This window comes from Podarcis vaucheri (genome assembly GCF_965113315.1).
Source record: "Podarcis vaucheri genome assembly, chromosome: 7".
Classification (NCBI taxonomy): Eukaryota; Metazoa; Chordata; class Lepidosauria; order Squamata; family Lacertidae; genus Podarcis; species Podarcis vaucheri.
In genome coordinates, this window is record NC_138765.1 from 60,100,015 (window position 1) to 60,119,070 (window position 19,056).

The 19,056-nt window shown below is 40.0% G+C and overlaps 2 protein-coding genes across 13 annotated transcripts in view; both read left to right on the top strand.

The window, feature by feature from the left end:
* The window catches only part of CHD9 (chromodomain helicase DNA binding protein 9), a 73,311-nt gene extending 64,022 nt beyond the window's left edge, over nt 1-9,289 (top strand). For 6 of the 12 annotated variants that reach the window (XM_082232826.1, XM_082232822.1, XM_082232827.1 and 3 more), the window contains 7 exons: nt 390-662; nt 1,341-1,509; nt 2,947-3,086; nt 4,143-4,364; nt 4,672-4,800; nt 5,379-5,483; nt 5,914-9,289. In XM_082232826.1, coding sequence (XP_082088952.1) covers nt 390-662; nt 1,341-1,509; nt 2,947-3,086; nt 4,143-4,364; nt 4,672-4,800; nt 5,379-5,483; nt 5,914-6,777 — 1,902 coding nt within the window. In that variant the 3' untranslated portion in view covers nt 6,778-9,289. The remainder of the gene's footprint in view (nt 1-389; nt 663-1,340; nt 1,510-2,946; nt 3,087-4,142; nt 4,365-4,671; nt 4,801-5,378; nt 5,484-5,913) is intronic. The other 6 variants (XM_082232830.1, XM_082232831.1, XM_082232823.1 and 3 more) reach the window with 4 other exon arrangements.
* A 2,403-nt stretch (nt 9,290-11,692) lies between these two features.
* The window catches only part of RBL2 (RB transcriptional corepressor like 2), a 31,042-nt gene continuing 23,678 nt past the window's right edge, over nt 11,693-19,056 (top strand). The window contains exons 1-2 of the mRNA XM_082232862.1: nt 11,693-12,295; nt 14,866-14,996. Coding sequence (XP_082088988.1) covers nt 11,948-12,295; nt 14,866-14,996 — 479 coding nt within the window. The 5' untranslated portion in view covers nt 11,693-11,947. The remainder of the gene's footprint in view (nt 12,296-14,865; nt 14,997-19,056) is intronic.

A 19,056-nucleotide genomic window follows, 5' to 3' on the forward strand; every position in this document is an offset into this window, starting at 1 on the left:
GCAGTTCTGTTCTCTGGAAGTAACTATAACTCTTTGCTGTGGACAGGCTTCTGTCCCCGTTCCACCCCACCCCCCGCCAAACAGTCACATCAATCCTGAACAGTGATGCTAGCCTCAGTGGAATTTAAAACATGGTTTGTGCATCAGTAGAGATTATTGAAGGAAGTATTATTACCCTTCTTATGTACAAAGCAAGAGAAATCATAATGCCAAATTATGTCCACAATCAGAAGAAAATATTTGTTAAGTGATAGATCAAAACTCTCCTAATGATCCTGCAGCCTTGCCACATTTTGTTGGTTGTTTATTAATTACTCAGATTAATTTAGCAAGTTGTTTAACTGTTGAGATAGAAAAGTAGGCTATTAACTGCCTTCTGTTCCTTCTAGGATCGGGTTATGATTAACCGTCTGGATAGTATTTGTCAAACAATATTGAAAGGTAAATGGCCTTCGGCACGGAGAAGTTACGACAGCAATACCGTGGCTTCATTTTATACCACCAAGCTTTTAGACAGCCCGGGTGCCGCTGCAGAGTACAGTGAGCCCAGTGTACCAACACCTCCAAGTGCAGATGTTAAAGAAGAAAATGATCAGTCACCACAGATGTCAAAGGTGAAGAAGCATGTACGGGAAAAGGAGTTTACAGTGAAAATCAATGACGTATGTTTATTTTTATCGCCCTAGGACCTGATTGCGATTGCGGTGTGCAGCATGCTTTACCTACAAGTGGCTGCCTGCTCTCAATCTTATTTCCTTCACACACACATTTATGGGTATTTTGGGATAAATTTCTATGGGGCATCCCCCCTTAAAAAAAAAAAAGAATTCAGAATTGATCAACAAATGACAACAATTCTTGGACTTTTGAAGCCTTGCTGGTGGGATGCTTTCTCATATAGCCTTTCTTCTGCTGTCTTTAGTGCTGAAGGTGCTTTCCAGAGTGTCTAGCTCTTCTGAACTCAGTCTTGAATGTCTGAAAACAGGAACTTCCAGATATCCAGTTTTTAAATGCCCTTGGTGAACAAATCAGAACAATTATTCACATACTCAGAATTGCTTAGGCTCTTATGCTAAAAGGTCAATAGTAATACATACTAATGAATACAAACCCTTTATAATAATTAATTTGATATCCACAAATTTATGTTTTAATACATACTTATTTATAAAAGTATTCAGTTGCAGTCATTACTGTACCTGACTAAAGGCTGCCAGTTACTTAGATGCGTGTGTGAGAGAAGATCAATTCTTGAAAGAAATTGCAAATGAAGATCTTAAACTATTTCATTGGTTTGTTCTTCCCAAAGAAATGTGCTAACCCTCATGTTTGTTTAACAGGAAGGGGGTTTGAAATTAATTTTTCAGAAGCAGGGGCTTTCTCAGAAAAGACCATTTGAAAGTGAAGATGGTACATTAGGACAGCAGCAATACCTTGCCAGGCTACAGGAACTCCAGAATGCTTCAGAGACCAGCCTTGCCAATTTCCCAAAGTCTTTGCCAGAGTTGGGTAAGCATTGTGTGAAAGCCAGTGTCTAATGCCAAAAGGTTTGCTACTTAGATATTGTATTAATAATTTTTGGATTGCCATTCCAAGCTGTTTAACTGTCTGTCACCTAGTTTTACTAATGTGATAAGCTTGGTTCTGTGCTGTGACACTTCATACTTCAGGTGGGTGCTCAGCTGGATGCTATGTCATACACAAAAGCGTTCCCTGCACATATTAAACTGGTATGTCAGAGAGAGAGAAGACCAGACTAGAATCTCTCTCCATGGCTCTCTAACAAGGAATGTTACCATTCAATTGAGTCCCTGTTTGCAGTATGATGTGGTACAGTTTGAAGAGATTGTTTTGTAGCTCCTTACAACCCTTTCTGTTCATAACTTCCCTGAACAATTTAGTGTTATCAGTAAATGTGGTTACCTCACTTGCTTGTCCCTAACTCTGGAACATTTATGAACAAGTCTATTCTATTATTGCCATTGATGATTGCATAAGTGAAAGAATGCAAACACTTCAAATAATTTGGATGATGTTCTTCTATCTAGAACCTAACTCAAATAAGTAAGAATGTTACAGCTTTACAGGGCTGAATAGCAACTCTTTTGAAGGAAGAGCTGTAGCATAAAATAATGGTGATAAGTGAGCTGAGAAAATGCTGAGGTTTTCTTTGGCCTTGACAAGATATACTAGGCTACAATCTGTATGTTTGCAGGCCTGTTATTCCCCTGGTGTCAGGTTGTAATTGTGAGGAGAAAAGAATATAGAGCCTATTGAAGTTGGATACTTTGACATCAATATTAATATGTATGCCACATAATCCTGGAGTGGTACAGTGGCGGGGCATATGCCCGTGCTGCCCAGGGTGGACACGCTCCCAAGGGGAGCGGGGCACGAAGGGTGTCCTCCCAGGCACTCGGGTGCATGGAGCAGCACACATGCCCTGTAGCCAGGGGCAGAGTGAGCTGCCAATGGCGGACATTCGGCGCGCCACCCTCCACGACTCCTAACCCTCCCCCAAGCTGTTAAAATGAAGAGGGAAGGGGAGAATGCCACCGGCAAAGCGTTGCAGCTCCCCCCCTTCCGCCGATGGCTCGGGGTAGGCTTGGGAGTTGCAGGCAGGCGGCGCATCAAATGTCACCTCCCTCAGTGAAGACACCCAGGGCAGTCCGCCTCCACCACACACCCCTTCCTCCACCCCTGGGGTGGTATTCAACTAACATTTCTTCAGTGCATGCCCAGATAAATTAATGAACCTTAGTCATGTTCTTAATTTGAATGGGCCTACTCAGAGTAAAACTCTGTCTCATAGATACGCTAGAACCTTTTTCTATAAATTCATTTTACTTTCCGTGACTTTTTTCGTTGCTGCTTTTACAGATGTTCATATTCATTTGGAAAAAAAGTCTTTTGTTACTAATTTTATGAAACTGTTAATTTGATTAGGAGCTTCCAGTCAATCCACAGCTACTGCAAATGGAATAATAGTTGATGACCAACCTGTAATGAAAAAGAGGAGAGGAAGGAGGAAGAATGTGGAAGGAGTAGATATCCTGTTTATAAATAGAAACAAAGCACCTAACCACGTAAGCAGATGTGAATTGATATTTTAAGTATGCATGCTGTTCTGATGTAAATGTTATTAATTTTGAAGGCTTTAATGTCTTTAGATTGGCCAAATAGAAGCCCACCTGCCAGCCTGCTTCAGTAGATTTCTTGTATTGTACTACTGGTATTAGCTTTGGCATTGATATTATAAAATGCATTGACTTTCCCATCCAGCATCTTATTTAATCAGGTTCATATATTTTTGCAAGACAAAACTTTTTTAGCAGGGTTGACATCTTGAATATGTAAATGTGATGTTGCTTTCCATTAAATATCTATCTCTAGGTTTTCTTCATAGAATTGTAGAATTGTAGAGTTGGAAAGGACCCCAAGGGTCATGCAGTCCAACCCTCTGCAATGCAGGAATCTCAACTAGATTGTACATGACAGGCGGTCATCCAAACTCTGCTTTAAAACTTCCAGTGTTCTTCCTCATGTTTAATCAGAATTTAGTTTCTTGTAACTTGAAGCCATTGGTTCAAGTCCTACCCTCTGGAGCAGGAGAAAACAAGCTTGCTCCATCTTCCTTTAGATACTTGAAGGTGGCTATCATCTCTTCTCTGTCTCCTTTCATCTAAGCCAAGCATACCCAACTCCCTCAACCATTCCTCATAAGGCTTGGTTTCCAGACACTTTAGAATTCTGGTTGCCCTGCTCTGCATTTGTTCCAGCTTGTCAATATCATTCTTAAATGGTGGTGCCCAGAACAAGACACATTACTCCAGGTGTGGTCTGACCAAGGCAGAATAGAGTAGTGCTATTACTGTACTTCCTTTGATTTGGACACTATACTTCTGTTGATGCAGCTCGAGAGAGAGCTCTCAGACTGCAATCAGCAATCTCCAATCAACTAAGTCAGGCATAGGTGAACTCGGCCCTCCAGATGTTTTGAAACTACAATTCCCATCATCCCTGACCGCTGGTCCTGTTAGCAAGGGATGATGGGAGTTGTAGTCCCAAAACATCTGGAGGGCCAAGTTTGCCTATGCCTGAACTAAGTAGAACAGTACTCATAACACTTTGTATTTCTGCAGGTTTGCCATAGCATTAATGTCCCTCAGGTTGCTCCAGGAATAAACCCAGCACTTCCATATGTACCATCCCACGGCGTGTGTGATGCAGAAAGCCCAGTTCCAGTTATTAACTTGAAAGATGGAACAAGACTTGCAGGCGATGATGCCCCTAAAAGAAAAGATTTGGAGAAATGGTTCAACGAACATCCTGGCTATGTTGAAGATTTAGGAGCTTTTATTCCTGTAAGTATTTCCATTCTTTCTAACTGTGCTGTGATATTTGAATATAGAAAGCAAATGCTGTGTAATATTCATCTTTTAATATAGGGTTGTAATTTTGAACACGCCATGAGTACATATATGATAATTTTAGCATGGTTTGAGGCCATTTTAAAATATTGTGGTGTTTATTATAAAACGTAATGTGCAGCATATTTAAGAAGTAAAACCTTTGTTAAGTAGGTCCTTAAGCATAAATATGTTATTCATAAGCAGCTTGAATAATAGTGAGGGGTCACATATATGTGTATTTTTAATTCTGCTACCACAGAAAATGCAGCTTCATGAAGGAAGACCCAAACAAAAAAGGCACCGTTGTCGCAATCCTAATAAGCTGGATATTAATAGCCTTACTGGGGAAGAACGTGTTCAACTAATCAATAGAAGGAATGCTAGAAAGGTATTTCTTTAACTTTTGCCATCCAGAGACATGCCAGCTTGGTGCCCTACCTCAAGGACCGCCTCTCCCTATATAAACCATCACAGATTCTGCTTTAATCATCAGAGGCCCTTCTTTGTGTGCCTCCTCCAGAGGGTGGCAACACGAGAATGGGCCTTCTCTGTAGTGGCTCCCCGTTTGTGGAATGCTCTCCCAAGGCAAAAACATTTCTCTCCAACCAGGCTTTTGGCTGATTAATATTCTGCAACCTTTTAAATGTGTCTGTGGGAAGGAAGAGTTATTTATTTTGCTGTTTTGTTTTAATTATTTACTTGTTTTTATCCTGTATTTTATTCTGTGAACTGCCCTTAGATCTTATGATGAAGGGCGGTGTATAAATATAATAATAATAATAATAATAATAATAATAATAATAATAATAATAATAATGATGATGATGATGATGATGATGTGTCACCATAACTATTCTAGCATAGACAGAAACAATATAGCTTGTTAAGCTATGTGTGCAAACTGAGTGTTGGATCCATGAAGTATACTGATATATGTTTGATCCATTTTTGATCCTTACATTTCAGGTAGGAGGTGCTTTTGCTCCACCACTGAAGGACCTGTGCAGATTCCTGAAAGAGAATTCTGAATATGGAGTAGCTCCTGAATGGGCAGATGTTGTAAAACAATCTGTGAGTACTAGAGGGGGTGTCATAATTTTGTAGCTTTACTTACCAAAGAAAGGAGGCTAGCCTTAAAGCAGTGTGATCCCTGTTTTAAGCAGTTTGGAAACAACTAGGAAAATTTTGAGCCTTGAGACCACTCTTGCTTATTTGTATTGTTATGTGCCATGTACATTGAAGGCACTATATAAATTAAAGTTCAAAAGATGTAAAAGGCAGCTTTTGCAAATGATTTTATTTGAATTATTTTTCTGGTTTCCAGCTAACATTCCTAACTATGCTATATATCTATTCTACCATATTATCGGCAGATTGCTGTGTTTGAAATTGATTTTAATACTTATTTTTTCAATTTAGCTACAGCATATTTTTATGATGCAGAAATAGGTAGGTGCATTAAAGAATGCAATAACCCAAGTTTCATTTCCTCCCCCCTTAGGGATTTCTTCCTGAAAGCATGTTTGACCGTATTCTCACAGGGCCTGTTGTGCGAGAGGAAGTAAGCAGGAGAGGGAGAAGACCTAAAAGCGAGATTGCCAAGGCAGCTGCTGCTGCAGCAACAGCAGCAGCAAGCATACCGGTCAACCCTTTGTTAGCCAATGGGCTGCTGCCAGGGGTGGATCTATCTACTCTCCAGGCCTTACAGCAAAATCTGCAAAATTTTCAGTCACTGCAAGTGACAGCAGGCTTAATGGGAATGCCGACTAGTTTGAACACTGCTGGGGAGGCGAAAAACATGGCTGCTGTGTTTCCCATGCTGCTTTCAGGAATGGCTGGCTTACCAAATTTGCTAGGAATGGGAGGACTCCTCACAAAATCTACAGAATCTGCTTCCGAGGAAAAAAAGGGAAATGACTCAAGAGAGCCCGACGGGAAAAAAGAAAGGACAGAGAGCCAAAATGCACATAATGGTGGAGAAAACTCTGTGTCGGGTTCTCCTTCCACGTCTTCTGCTGCTGCTGCAGCCGCCAGCCCTCTTGCTCTTAACCCCTTACTGTTGTCCAATATACTTTATCCAGGGATGCTTCTCACTCCAGGCCTTAATCTCCATATCCCAGCTTTGTCCCAATCCAATATTTTTGATGTACAGAACAATGAAAACAATGGCACAGGCACAGCCAAGCAAACAGAAGAAAAGGAGGAAAATTCTAGAGTTAAAGATCAAGACGACAAAAGGGGAGCAGAGCCTAGCTCTCGCAACGAAAACAGCACAGATGAGGGTTCAGAGAAAGCCGATGCTTCCTCTGGGTCAGACAGTACATCGTCCTCGTCTGAGGATTCGGATTCTAGTGATGAAGACTGACCCCAAACTCTGCACTTAAATTATAAACTGATTTTGAATTTATTCTTGAATTATTTTGTTGTAAATAACCAGTGTTGAGTGAGTGCATCAATAATTTAATGACCGAACATTTCAGTATTTGTTTAGAAGTGCAAACTGCTTTCAAAGACGTTTTGCATGTAATATTTCTTGAAGTTCATAAGTTTCTGAACTTGTATGTACTATCAAATACACAATTGTGTAAAAAAAAAAAAAAGAATTACAGCAAAAGGCATTATAATTTTGTTTGGGGGGGGGTTAATTTTTAAAAATTGCTTAGTAAGAGCTGTATATTTAATATATTTGTAGTGAACACAAAATTCTTTATGCGCATTATTGATTTAATTTGAATATAGTTTTACAGCCTCCTTGACACCTATAATTTACAGATCAAAACTCAGCAATAATTTGGGCAGCTAATGAATGTCATGAAAGCTGTAGAAACTACATCACCATCCATTGTTTTAATTACAAGAAAATGCTCTAGTGTTGTGATGCACTGCTGATGTTTCCAATTCAGGTACAACTCTGTTTTAAAAGAAAAGTTTCCCATTCAGCCAATTAGATTGGCTACTTGTTACCTCAGCTGAGTTAGTTTAGGAAGTTTACATTGGTTTCTCTACTTGTTTTCATATTCTGCTTTGCTTTTTAAAGGCATCCTGTGTATGTTAATTTTGCAAGGGAAATTACCATTACCAGTTGCACTCTTGTAATAATAGTCACAAAAATCCCTTTCTTACTTTCTTCGACACCATGGATAGCTTTTTAATGTTAAAATTTTGCTCCTTCTACAGCCTTCATGTTGTTGAGGAGCTGTATCCACAAGCTGAAATAACTCAAAGTGCCACTTCAACACTGCATACTTCATGTTATAAGGATTAGATCCTTGTGAAAATGGCTTGTTTGTTTTGTTTGTTTCTCTTTTGTGTATGTTTGTCATGTAAACTCCTGTAGTTACCAGTTAATAATGGTAAGAGGAAATGTAGTCATGTTTAAAAATACTCATATTTCTCTACAGGTTTGGATTTGACTATGTAGAATAATGTTACCCAAAATCAAAATTTAGGGTATCATCTATCTGTTAGTTGTAATAATGCTGAGTTGCCCAATAACTTAACTTTTAAAAAGCACTTTCAACAATGATGTGAGAAATGTGTTCCATGAAACCATGGTATGACAGTGCTTATAAAGCATCTGTTTGAATACAGATCCTTAGAACCTTGATGCATAAAATCAGATATGAAATAGGATTCCTTGTTCTGATGAAGCTGCTATTACTCTGACATGGTAGAATCACAGATTCACACCATACAGTGGAACTGAGGTGAAAAGGTGTGAGCTTGTATTAATTTCACTTCTGGTCCAAGAATAGGCAAGTTGAGTGAATGGGTAAAAAAATACTGATGATATAGTCAGTGACAAATCTTTTCAAAAGGAAATAATTTAGTATTTTGATACAGTTCTGTTGCTTGCTTGTACAGTAAACAAGACTGTGTTGTTTTTTACCAAGATCTTTACCAATAAAAATAAAGTTTGTACATGCAAAATTATTAACCCCTTTGACTAGAAAGCAGTATTACATGTAATTACAGTTATAAAAGTATCATTTGGATTGTGCTGGTTTACTGTATTTTCCCTCCCCGGAATAGTATGACTTGTTTGGCCCTTCAGTGTCTTAGCAATAGTCAAAACATGCCACAAGAAAAGGGGTAGCAATTATCCATCATGAAAGGATGTATTACATATTTAATATTTTGCCCTTTGTAATATAGCACTTTTATTTATCTTGTATGTATCCATGATATAGCCAAAGTTTTCCAAACACGGTTGTTGACTTAGTCAATGGAGTATTTCAACAATATCACTTTGCACCATACCCCTACGTACCTCCCCCCAAAAGAAATCCTAAACATAATTTTTAATAAATTTATGAAATAAAGTATTTTCCTAATTATGGTCAAGTGAATTTTACTTACCATTCTAGTGATATCTCTCTGTAATAAGGAAATTTTACAGTTTCAATGTGTGACTGAAAGATTTGAATATGAAGTAAAGGTGTGTTTTTTTAAATCAGCATCAGCTGAAAGGTGAGAAATATGTAGCTCTGTCGGCTAAACAATATGCAAGTGTGACTGCATAAAGTCAAGGGTTGTAAAGGAGCCTTTATTAGAATTACATTAATACTGAAATTTCAGTACAAAAGATATCCAATATGGTGAAGAAGTGTATGTTGGTAGTGACTAAAAAGAAATTTAGCTCTTATTGCCTTGTATTTCTATCCCTTGTTTCAGGCTTCATGATCCGTCTTAGTCCTGTTTTTCTTTTGGACATTTTGCAATATTTGCCAGTTGTGTTCTGTGTAGTCTGAATTTGCTTTCTTGTAGTTGAAAAAGCGTCTTAAAGTCATTTGTAATTTATTGAATTACTTTCTATGATGTTCTATAGAGCAAATGGAAGTTTAATTATTTTTTATTAAACATATTCTTTGACAACCCATGATGTTGGCCTCAATACATTAAAAATGCCTTTTAGTTATCACACAATGTAGTTAAGCTTGAGCAGAAAGTAAACAGTTGTTACAGCAATATTGGAGAGCTAAACATCTGCAGGTATTCAGTATTTAAAGAATTTGTGGTTTCAATTTTCTGCAATTCATATGAGCGGCTAATACTGAATGTGCAGGTAATATGAGCTGTCAAAATAGTTTTGTCTTGCCAAAGGTATTATATAGTAAGATTTTGTATTAAAACATCAAGAAATACTTTAAACTAAAGGCTATAGTTTAGTGATCAGGTGAATGCTGAATACTAGAAAACGTTCTGCATCCTGCACTTGTCTTGGCAATTAGTGGTGGAATGTGCTTCTTCCTTTGTTGAATGAACCTTTGTTCATTCAGTTATACTTTTATCATTAGAGTATAATTTGAAGAACATTGTAGGATTGATGCAATACACAACTGCACCTTGGCATTTGCCAGTTACCTGAAAATGCATAATCAAACTGATTTCATGGAACTAAAAGATTTGTATTAGGTCCAATCTGTGTTATGGCACATCATAAATTGGAGGATAGTGCTAGCTAATTTAAAATGATTCTTAGGTTTATATGGTTAAAATATAATAGAGTTAATCCAGCAGGTTGGGAATTGTTTGCATATAAATTTTCCATACTTTCATCTGCACTATTAAATTGGTTTGGGGATTACCCTAAATTTCAGAAGCAACTTCGTGTAGGTGAAAAGAACTGTTATCAACTAAAAGTATAACACTGTATGGCTAGATGCAGCCTTGAGATCTTTGCAAACATACTGAGGCATCTAACTTAAGACTCATGGCATTCATTTTTGTGATAATAGTGGCGTGGAGTTCTTTCCTTCAGCCAACACTGGTTTTGCTACAATACCATGTTAGAAATGTCATATGGATAGTGCATACTCTCAATCTCTAGAGTGAACTTTGTTTTGTTACCATATCTGATAGTGAATAATTTTATATAAAATATATTCTGCCATTTTCTACGGAAGTTATAAAAATACAAATTAAGCAGTGCAGTGGGGAAATGGTTGTTGCTGACAACCATTAGGTCAGCCATTCTGCATCCTTACACCCATGGTAGATTACTTTTGGCTAGGGGGTGCAGTGCAAAAAGAATCATATAACTGCAGTTGAAAGGGATCCCAGAGGTCATCTTCCAACCTCTTGCAATGCAGGAATTGCAGCCAAATTATCCCTGGCTGAGGTCATCCAGCAACTGTTTAAAAACCTCAAATGAAGGAGAACTCACCATCTTCCATGGTAATCTGTTCCACTATTGAACAGCTCTTACCATCAGAAAGTTTTTTATAATGTTTAATCAGAATTTCCTTCCTTGCAATTTGAGTCCTTCGGTTCAGCTCCTACCCTCTGGAGCTGCAGAAAATAAGCTTGCGTCAGCCTTTCAGATATTTACAAACCATGGATACAGTTGGTAGGCATGTGCTTATAGGAATTGTATAACATTTCTCATTTGTCTGAATGTAAACATGGCAAATACTTTTAAATTTATAAACAAGGGCTTTCGTTGATTATGGGCATGCCACCGATTAGAAAACAAGACAAGAAATTAAACAAGACTATACATGGCCCCTAAATGAACACTATGAGCCTGGTTCGAACTGTATGCTGATCAGTGGTTCTAGAGGGGGACCTTGCATGGCAAACCAATTTTTCTGTGGACGTATTTCATTCCAAATTTTAATTGCCACTCGGCTTCTTGCAGTCCACAGCAGCATGTAATACTTGGTGTATCTGGGCTGTTTTTCTATCCCATTCCCTTGAATCGCTGCTCCCACCCACCACACTACGTACTACCTTTATCCATGATGGGCATCCGCACCTTTTTATTTTTAAAAAAATCGCAGGAATTGTGAAAAAGCAAACTACCGGTTTTATCCAGTCATTTTCTCTATTTTTTACAGGGGACAAAAATTGAGGCCTGTGTCTTGTTGAGTGTTGGCGTGTCAATTTCGTTTTTTTAAAGACCTCGCCGTGAAACTTAGAAAGAAAAAGCCTGGTGTGATGTACTATGATTACAGTCCCCAATTAATTAAACACAGTGTCGAACGTGTGAGATCCTATCATTTCTGAGGCAGCTGGCGATCAGCGGTAATCGGTTTCTTCCCTTTGCTTATTGAGAGGGAGGAGGTAAAAGACACATTACACGTTCCCCGCTTCGCCCCGCCCCTCACTGACGCTGACGCTTTATGGGAATTGTAGTTCCCAGAAGAAACGAACGCTCCCACTTCCGCTCCCCTCCCCGCCGCTCTTGACTTTTAAATCTCTTGCGCAGACAGCAGCACGCTGATTGGCTTCGCGTGGGCGCGCCCTTGCCCAATCAGCAGAGCGGTGAGGGGCGGGGCCGCGGGGGGGTTGAGGGAGACGAGGTGTTTAGATTCGAACGCCGCGGCGGTGGCGACTGAGGGAAGGAAGGGTCCAGCTCGGCATCGGCTTCTCTCTTTCCACCCAACCTTCGCTTCAAACGCACGAAAACAATCCGCTGCGCAGGCGCAGTCCGCCCTTGTGCGCGAGCCGCGGCTCTCGAGTTCGCCGGCGTTGTTGCGCGCGACCCTCGCCGCCTTCCGCGCTCCTCATCCTCTCCACGCCCGTCAGTGGCGATGCTGAGCGGAGACGAAGGAGAAGAGGAGGCAGCCGCGCCTGCCTCTGCCGGAGGGGGCGCTCCTTCGCCGACCCCCGTCGCCTCACCCCGAGCGACCGCAGAGGAGGCGGGGGCCGCCATAACCGACGCCCCCGTCCAAGAAGAAGGAGCAGCGGACGGCGATGAGGAGAAAAAGGACGACGACGAAGAGGAGGAGGAGGAAGCGGCGGCGGCTGCAGCAGCTGAGGCGGAGCGAGACACCCGGCAGCGCTACGAGGACCTGTGCAGCAGCCTCAACATGGACGAGCGGGCCCGAGCTGAGGCCTGGCTGAGCTACCAGAGCATGAGGAGGAATTACACTCTGGAGGTAGGGGGAGTGGCGCAGCGAAGGGGGCGGGGTCTGCTGCTTGGTGGGAAGGGCTTGGGTGAAAGGGGAGGGGCCTTTGCGGAGGGGCGGGGTCACAAAGTAGAACATCTTGGCAGCAGGGGGCGTTTTTTGAACTCTGGGGAACTGAGTTCCCTTACTTTTATTAAATTAAATAATTTGGGGGTGGGGGGCTAGAACGGATATATACCCAATGCCTGAGCCAAAAACCCACCTATATTTGCAATCAGTTGTGACCATTTCCAGTCCAGATCATTGTCCGCTTGAGTTTGTCATACATTTAGCCACTACCCCGGGTGGGAAGTGGCATTGTGACTGTGCCCACAATAAACTAACTAGCTAACTTCCCCCATGTTTTGTCCCAAGAAAAAAATTACTGCTTGGCAGAAAGACCTTTGGCACTGGGCTGGGCTTGTGGTGGAGAGGATTGGCCTTGACTTTGTAGAGGGGCAGAGTCGTGAAGCAGAAGTAAATCTAGATAGGATAATCTTAGACAGAGTTGGTGGAGCTTGTGGTAGAGGCAGTGAATTAGAAAGAAACCTTGATTGGAGGGGCTTTGAGGGAAGGGGGGTGTCCTTAGCTTGGATAGTGGGGTGGAGGCCATGAGGTAGAATTATATATCCCACCAGAAAGGGGCCTTGACAGAGGTAGAAGTTACCCAATGGTGTGGACACTATGGTCCTCCAACTTTGATCAGATTCAGCCAAAATGGGAGATGATTAGGGATGGTGAAATTTATAGCTCACCAGCATCTCAAGGGCTGCAGGTTGTCTATTCCTGTTCCATTTGCCACATGGCTGTATGCCTGCTGTAATAATTTACCAGTCAAAATAGTTGTCTGTAGTCAACCTCTCGGTTTTTAATTTCTAATCTTCTTTTCCTCTCCATCCCAGTCTCATGTAACATGACACTTTTGTACCCTATGTTAATTAATCCAGACATTTTATGAATTGCTCTGTGGAATCAGAGTAAAGGACCCCTGGACAGTTAAGTCCAGTCAAAGGTGACTATGGGGTGCGGTGCTCATCTTGCCTTTCAGGCCAAGAGAGTACTTCTCTATATAATGTGTATTTTGAAGTGGATTGAAAGGGATGTGAAAGTGTAGTAGTACAGCACTTGATACACTTGGAAACACACTTTAGGAATGATAAATGGAAACACACTTTAGGGATGATAAATGGAAACACACTTTAGGGATGATAAATGGAAACACATTTTCAGAATGATAAATTACATGTAAGAAAATAAACAGAAATTTAACTTTGAAGTTGTTATTTGCAGAACTACTTTTGATAAATCTAATGCTTTCTCTGAAAAGATTATTACTTTTGGATATTATCAATTCATGCTTTTGAGAAATGTAATTAATTCAACAGTAGCCCTATATTTCCCACAACTGCTTTTACTTTAAAGTTCTATTTTCTGGTCTTTTCCTCACCTGTATATCGTTACAATGCTAGGCTGGATTTAAACCAGAACAACATGCAGCTGAAACTGCTGACAGTGAGGGCTGTCTTTGCAAAACTAACAAGATTCTGTATACAAGAGATGTTGAAAACGCTTTCTTTGTATTTTAAAATGTTTTACTTATTTAAAACATGTTTATTTTGGCCTTCAGCCAAAAACCAGACACCCAGAATGGCTTATAACTATCAATGCTAGGATAGTACCTGTTAACAGGTTTACACTAAAAGAGACAACACAAAAGGGAAAGGGATTGGAAGGGAGAAGTGAAAGAGAAAACTCAAGCACTATTACTTGGTTAAAGAATTACTGTAATGACCAGCAAAAATAGAAAGATTTAAAGGAAAGGAGGTGCCAGGGAGAAAAAATGTATTTCAGCAGAGCTGATGGAGATACCCTGCAATCCTACCTCTCTCCCTCTACTGATGAAAAGGCTGCTCTTGCAAATATAGTCTTATATTTGCTTTAATCTCTGACCTTGTTAAATATTTTCTGTGTCCAGTTGCCTCTTAGCAATTTCATTTCAGTGAATGTTACTTCTCTAATGTGGTTTGTTACTTCACACCCTCTGCTTTATAAGACTTTACTGACATATAAACTGGGATTTGAAATAACTGTGCAATAGGTTGTGTGTGCCCAAAGGGGATTGCAGCTTCTGTTTCTCCAATGCAGCTCCTCTGCCCCACACTGGATGGCAAATTGTATTTTGAACTGAAGGAACTTCCAAGAGGCACATAGAGAATCCATATTATGCTAATAAGTATAAATAATTTTAAAAAGCTGGTTGTGATATGGCCTTGATGCTTTCCGTTCAGAGAGTAGTTTAACATGCCATGATGTAGCTCTTTGAAACCTCATTCCACTCCCTGATCATTCATCTTATCTGTAGTTCAGGAGTGGCTAACATGTAGCGCTTCTAATGTTAGCACTCCAACTCTCAACAGCTCCAGTGAACATGGAGTGTAATCTAGCAACAGTTGGAGGGCATAGGTTAGCGACGCCTGCTGTAACAAAATAAAGCCTTTCTGTTTTAGACATATGAGTTAGAGAGGAGTCAACTTCTGCTTTTGCTTCTTTTAATGTAACAGGGAAATGATCTACATTGGCTAGCATGTTCTTTATACGTGGCTTGCAGAAAAGCTGTCCCAACAGTGAGCAGAGGAACCGTTGAAGGAAACTATGTATCTTTAATAAGAATATTGCGCTGCTCAGGACAAAGGTAACTTCTATTTTAACAAATCAGAAAGTTTTAGAATTGATACTAATGTGTGAATTGCTATAGTAAGTAACTAGTGAGACTATTATCATGACTTAGGCATGCCCTCAGGTCGTTAGCTGTATGGGGATCAAATATAATATTTCAAGTGACTTTAATCACTTTGACTTGTTAAAAATGCTCTTGCTTGTTTGACCCTTTGTAACAACAGTATGTTTATATTTATTTCCTGTCAGATATACTGTATTTGTTTAACATTTATTTAAGTGCAGTATATCAACTAATAATACAAACATGCATCAACCGCTTAAATGTTGGCATGAATAATTTTTGTAATGAAAAAGTGATTCATTTCCATCAGCATTGTTGTTTAGCACAGCTTGTCCAAAGTTCTGTTTTCTGTACCATTTCATACTTACACTTGAGGTGAAAAGTTTTACAGCAGAGGAAAAAAGAGGGAGATGCATTGAGTTAATCAACATGACTAATTTAGGTCCATTAATTTCACTGTAGGACTAGAATAACATGCACATGGTCACATACATGAACATTGTTGTCTGATCATGGATACTTACCAGATTAATTATAGACAGAAAGAGGGGGAATAATGGGGACACAGAACATGTGGTAGACCTGAGGAAGCATTCAAATCAAATTAGAGAGATAGCTGAACAAAATATAGTCAGAAGCCTGAGTTGGCTTCACTTAATCTTTACCTAGGGGACAATACAAATATGCATTTTAAGCATCTTATTTGCCATCTTTCATTAGCAGCCAAGCTAGTAACAGCTAGGTATTGGAAATTCTTAGAGGATGCGACATTGACCACATGGTATAAAGAAGGATGATAATAAGCTCTGACAGAAAAAATAACCAGTAAACTAAAAATAGTAAAGGGAATGAAACAGACACTTTTTCAGTGGACTGGCATGCTTTTATGATGTACAGTGTAAAAGAGGAAAGCATGGGACCACCTCCATATTGTAAATGATTGATGTGGTAACCGTAATTGCCATGCAAAAGCAATACAACAATTTAAGGGATGTGAACTCCTTATAATGTGACCTCATGTCTTCGGAAATGATGGGAGGATAGATTTTGTTCCAATACTGTTTATTGTTGTTTTGTAATGCAAGAAATAAATAATATTTTTTTAGAAAAAAATATGAGAATCATTGGATTGGCATAGAGATCATAGGTAAAAGCAATTAGAATGGACAGAATAAACAAAAATGACTTATACTTGGGTAAGTTTTTTTAATAGAAAGTTGATAAGAGAACAGGTCTTCAGTAGCAAATATGCTTAAACAGATTTTAGCATTAATATACTACAGCTCAAGAGTTTTAGCAAGACAGTTTGACCAAAAAAATTGGGGGTGGGGCAGGAGGCATGGCCAAATTTGCTTAGCAGGGTAAAGAACTAGGTGAGAGATTATCACTGAGGGGAAGAAAGAAAGAAAAACTAGAAAGCCAATCAGAAAGGGATACTCCAATTTGAATGAAGATTGTAAAAGGGGATAGAAGCAGAGGCATATGAAGGTCAGTTGGTACCCAGTGCGGAAAATTTCTTGTCGTCCCCCCCCCCAATTGATTTATTATTATTATTATTATTATTATTATTATTATTATTGCCTGCAAAAATGGTTTTACGTTATTTCATATTTTCTTACAAAGGAATGTGGATTCTGGGACTCTGATAACAAGTAGGCGACTATGGACAGATACTTAAACCTACAGGATGGATTGTGTTTTGGCTTGTGTTATTTTATTTATATTTATTGTTTATTTATTTAATAAAATTCATTTAAAAAAACCTGCAAAGTGGTTTACTAAAACAAAAACAAAAAAACCACAGCAGTAAAATCAAGAAAAATTAACAATCCTACTTTAAAACGTACAAAAGCTAAAATATTAAGATTAAAATTACTTCAACTTCCTAAGCATCTAGGTATGCTTGCCTAAAGAAGAATGCTTTTAGCAGGTGCCCAAAAAGAGTCTAGCAAGTCACATGCTTTGTTGCAATAGGCGGGGAGTTCCAAAGTGCGGGTGCTGTCACAGTAAACAATGCAGTACAGATATTATGTGGAACTTGTAGTAGTGCTTGAAACTACTGAAGGGGAGGTTTTATTTATCGTGATTTCACCATGCTCTGTATTATCTGAAAAGGAAAACATTTATTTAAAAAATAGGACTGCACAGCAGCAATCTACTCTCATCATGATCAATGGGACTTATTCCCGAGCCAACAGTGCATAAGATGGGCTGCAATCCTATGCACCCCTTGCATCCAACTTGTACCTAAAACTCTGCATAAGCCTGCACCAGAGAATTGTAGAGTTGGAAGCGACCCCTGAGGGTCATCTAGACAAACCCCTGGGGCAATGCAGGAATCTCAACTAGACCATCCCTGACCGATGGCCATCTGTCTTTTGTTTTTCCCCTCAGCCAGGACACACAACAACAGAGACTGGAGGTGGGGGGAAAGATAATTTTTGACAATGGGGCAGATTTGTCAGGCGTGCACAGGAATAGCTTGAAGACTTTACACAGACCCCACACGGGTTTCCCCGCATGTAACGTAACAGGCAGGGAGCCAGCTCAGATAGAGAGAAAGACATTGGGGGAGGACAGGACAAAAGAGTGCCAAAGTCCGCCCATTTTATCCTCTTAGGGATGGTGGCGCTAGGGCTCTGGGAACACCCTCCCCAAAATATTTACTTGTCTTCAATGTATTGTTACCACTGTTATTCTATGGTACAGATCCTTTTTAAATAAAGCACTTTCTCTAAAATTAAAACAGCAGAGGTAATCAGTAGCATAGATACCAAAGGAAAGGCGAGAGAATAGTCCCTAATAGATACAAGGGAGACACAGATACACGAGCACACAGAAGTAAATAATCCAGCCTTGGGGAGAGAGGTGGGAATGTACAGTTTGCTGTACTTAGCCTCAAGATGGGAGACTGAAAGGGAATAAATAATAAAAGTCTTGTGTTTAGGAATATTTTTCTGCAAAAGCATCAGACTGATTGTCAAAAGTGTGAACTTCATTAATAGACCCTATTTAAAGGAATTGTTCAATTAGCCACAGAATTGCTTTGCTGATTTTTCTAATAATAATAATAATAATAATAATAATAATAATAATTTATTATTTATACCCCGCCCAACATAATAACACAAACATTAACATACTATAATACATCAAACATAAACATCATCTTTTAATTACACAACTGCTTTTGGGGGGTCCTACCTTCATGCAGGGGAGGTTGGGGGCAAAGGGGAGGCTGGCCTGCAGAGTGCCCAGGGTGGCACTGAGCTGCTTCTCCTGGCGCCCTGCACAGGCAAAATGGGATGGGATGGCAGCACTGCCCTTGACCTTCACGCTCCACTTTTGGGGGCAGCAGAGGCTTTTTGGAGGGGGATTGGGGCCCAAAGGGGGTGCTCAGGACAAGCAGCAGCTTTGGCAGGCCTCCTCAGCAGCCCAGAAAGCCGGCCTATGTGAAGAAAATGAGACCGGGCCAAGTAGATTTGGCCTTGCCTTCGCCCCACCCCCAACCCAGCTGGCCAATCGGCTGCGTGTAGGGGGCAGGGTGAAGGCAAGGCAAGGCCTAATCTACTTGGCCTGGTCTCAATTTCCTCACATAGGCCAACTTTCCAGGACCCAGGAAGCCCAGCGGAGGGTAAGGCAGTAGGTCAGTTCATAAAAAACTTTTTAAAAATAAATAAATATCCCTGCTCTACTGAATTGAAATTTCAGCCTTCACGACATAGGAAAATGGCCAAGTAAACAACTATTTTCGTGGAGGAGGGTCAAGATATTAACTGATATGCATGAAATTTCATCTATAGCTATATAATCCCCAGTGTAGTAAGATAAGACCTTTGGAGCAGGCATTTTGTAAAAAAAAGTTTTTTATGAACTGCCCTAGTAGGGCAGTAATTGTTCCTTGATAATTTGTCACACACACACACACCCTCCATGATGGTACCTGGGGGGGTCCCCGCCCCCCCCTTTCCTATGCCCCTGGATAAAAGACAATGGACTATCTGCATGAGAA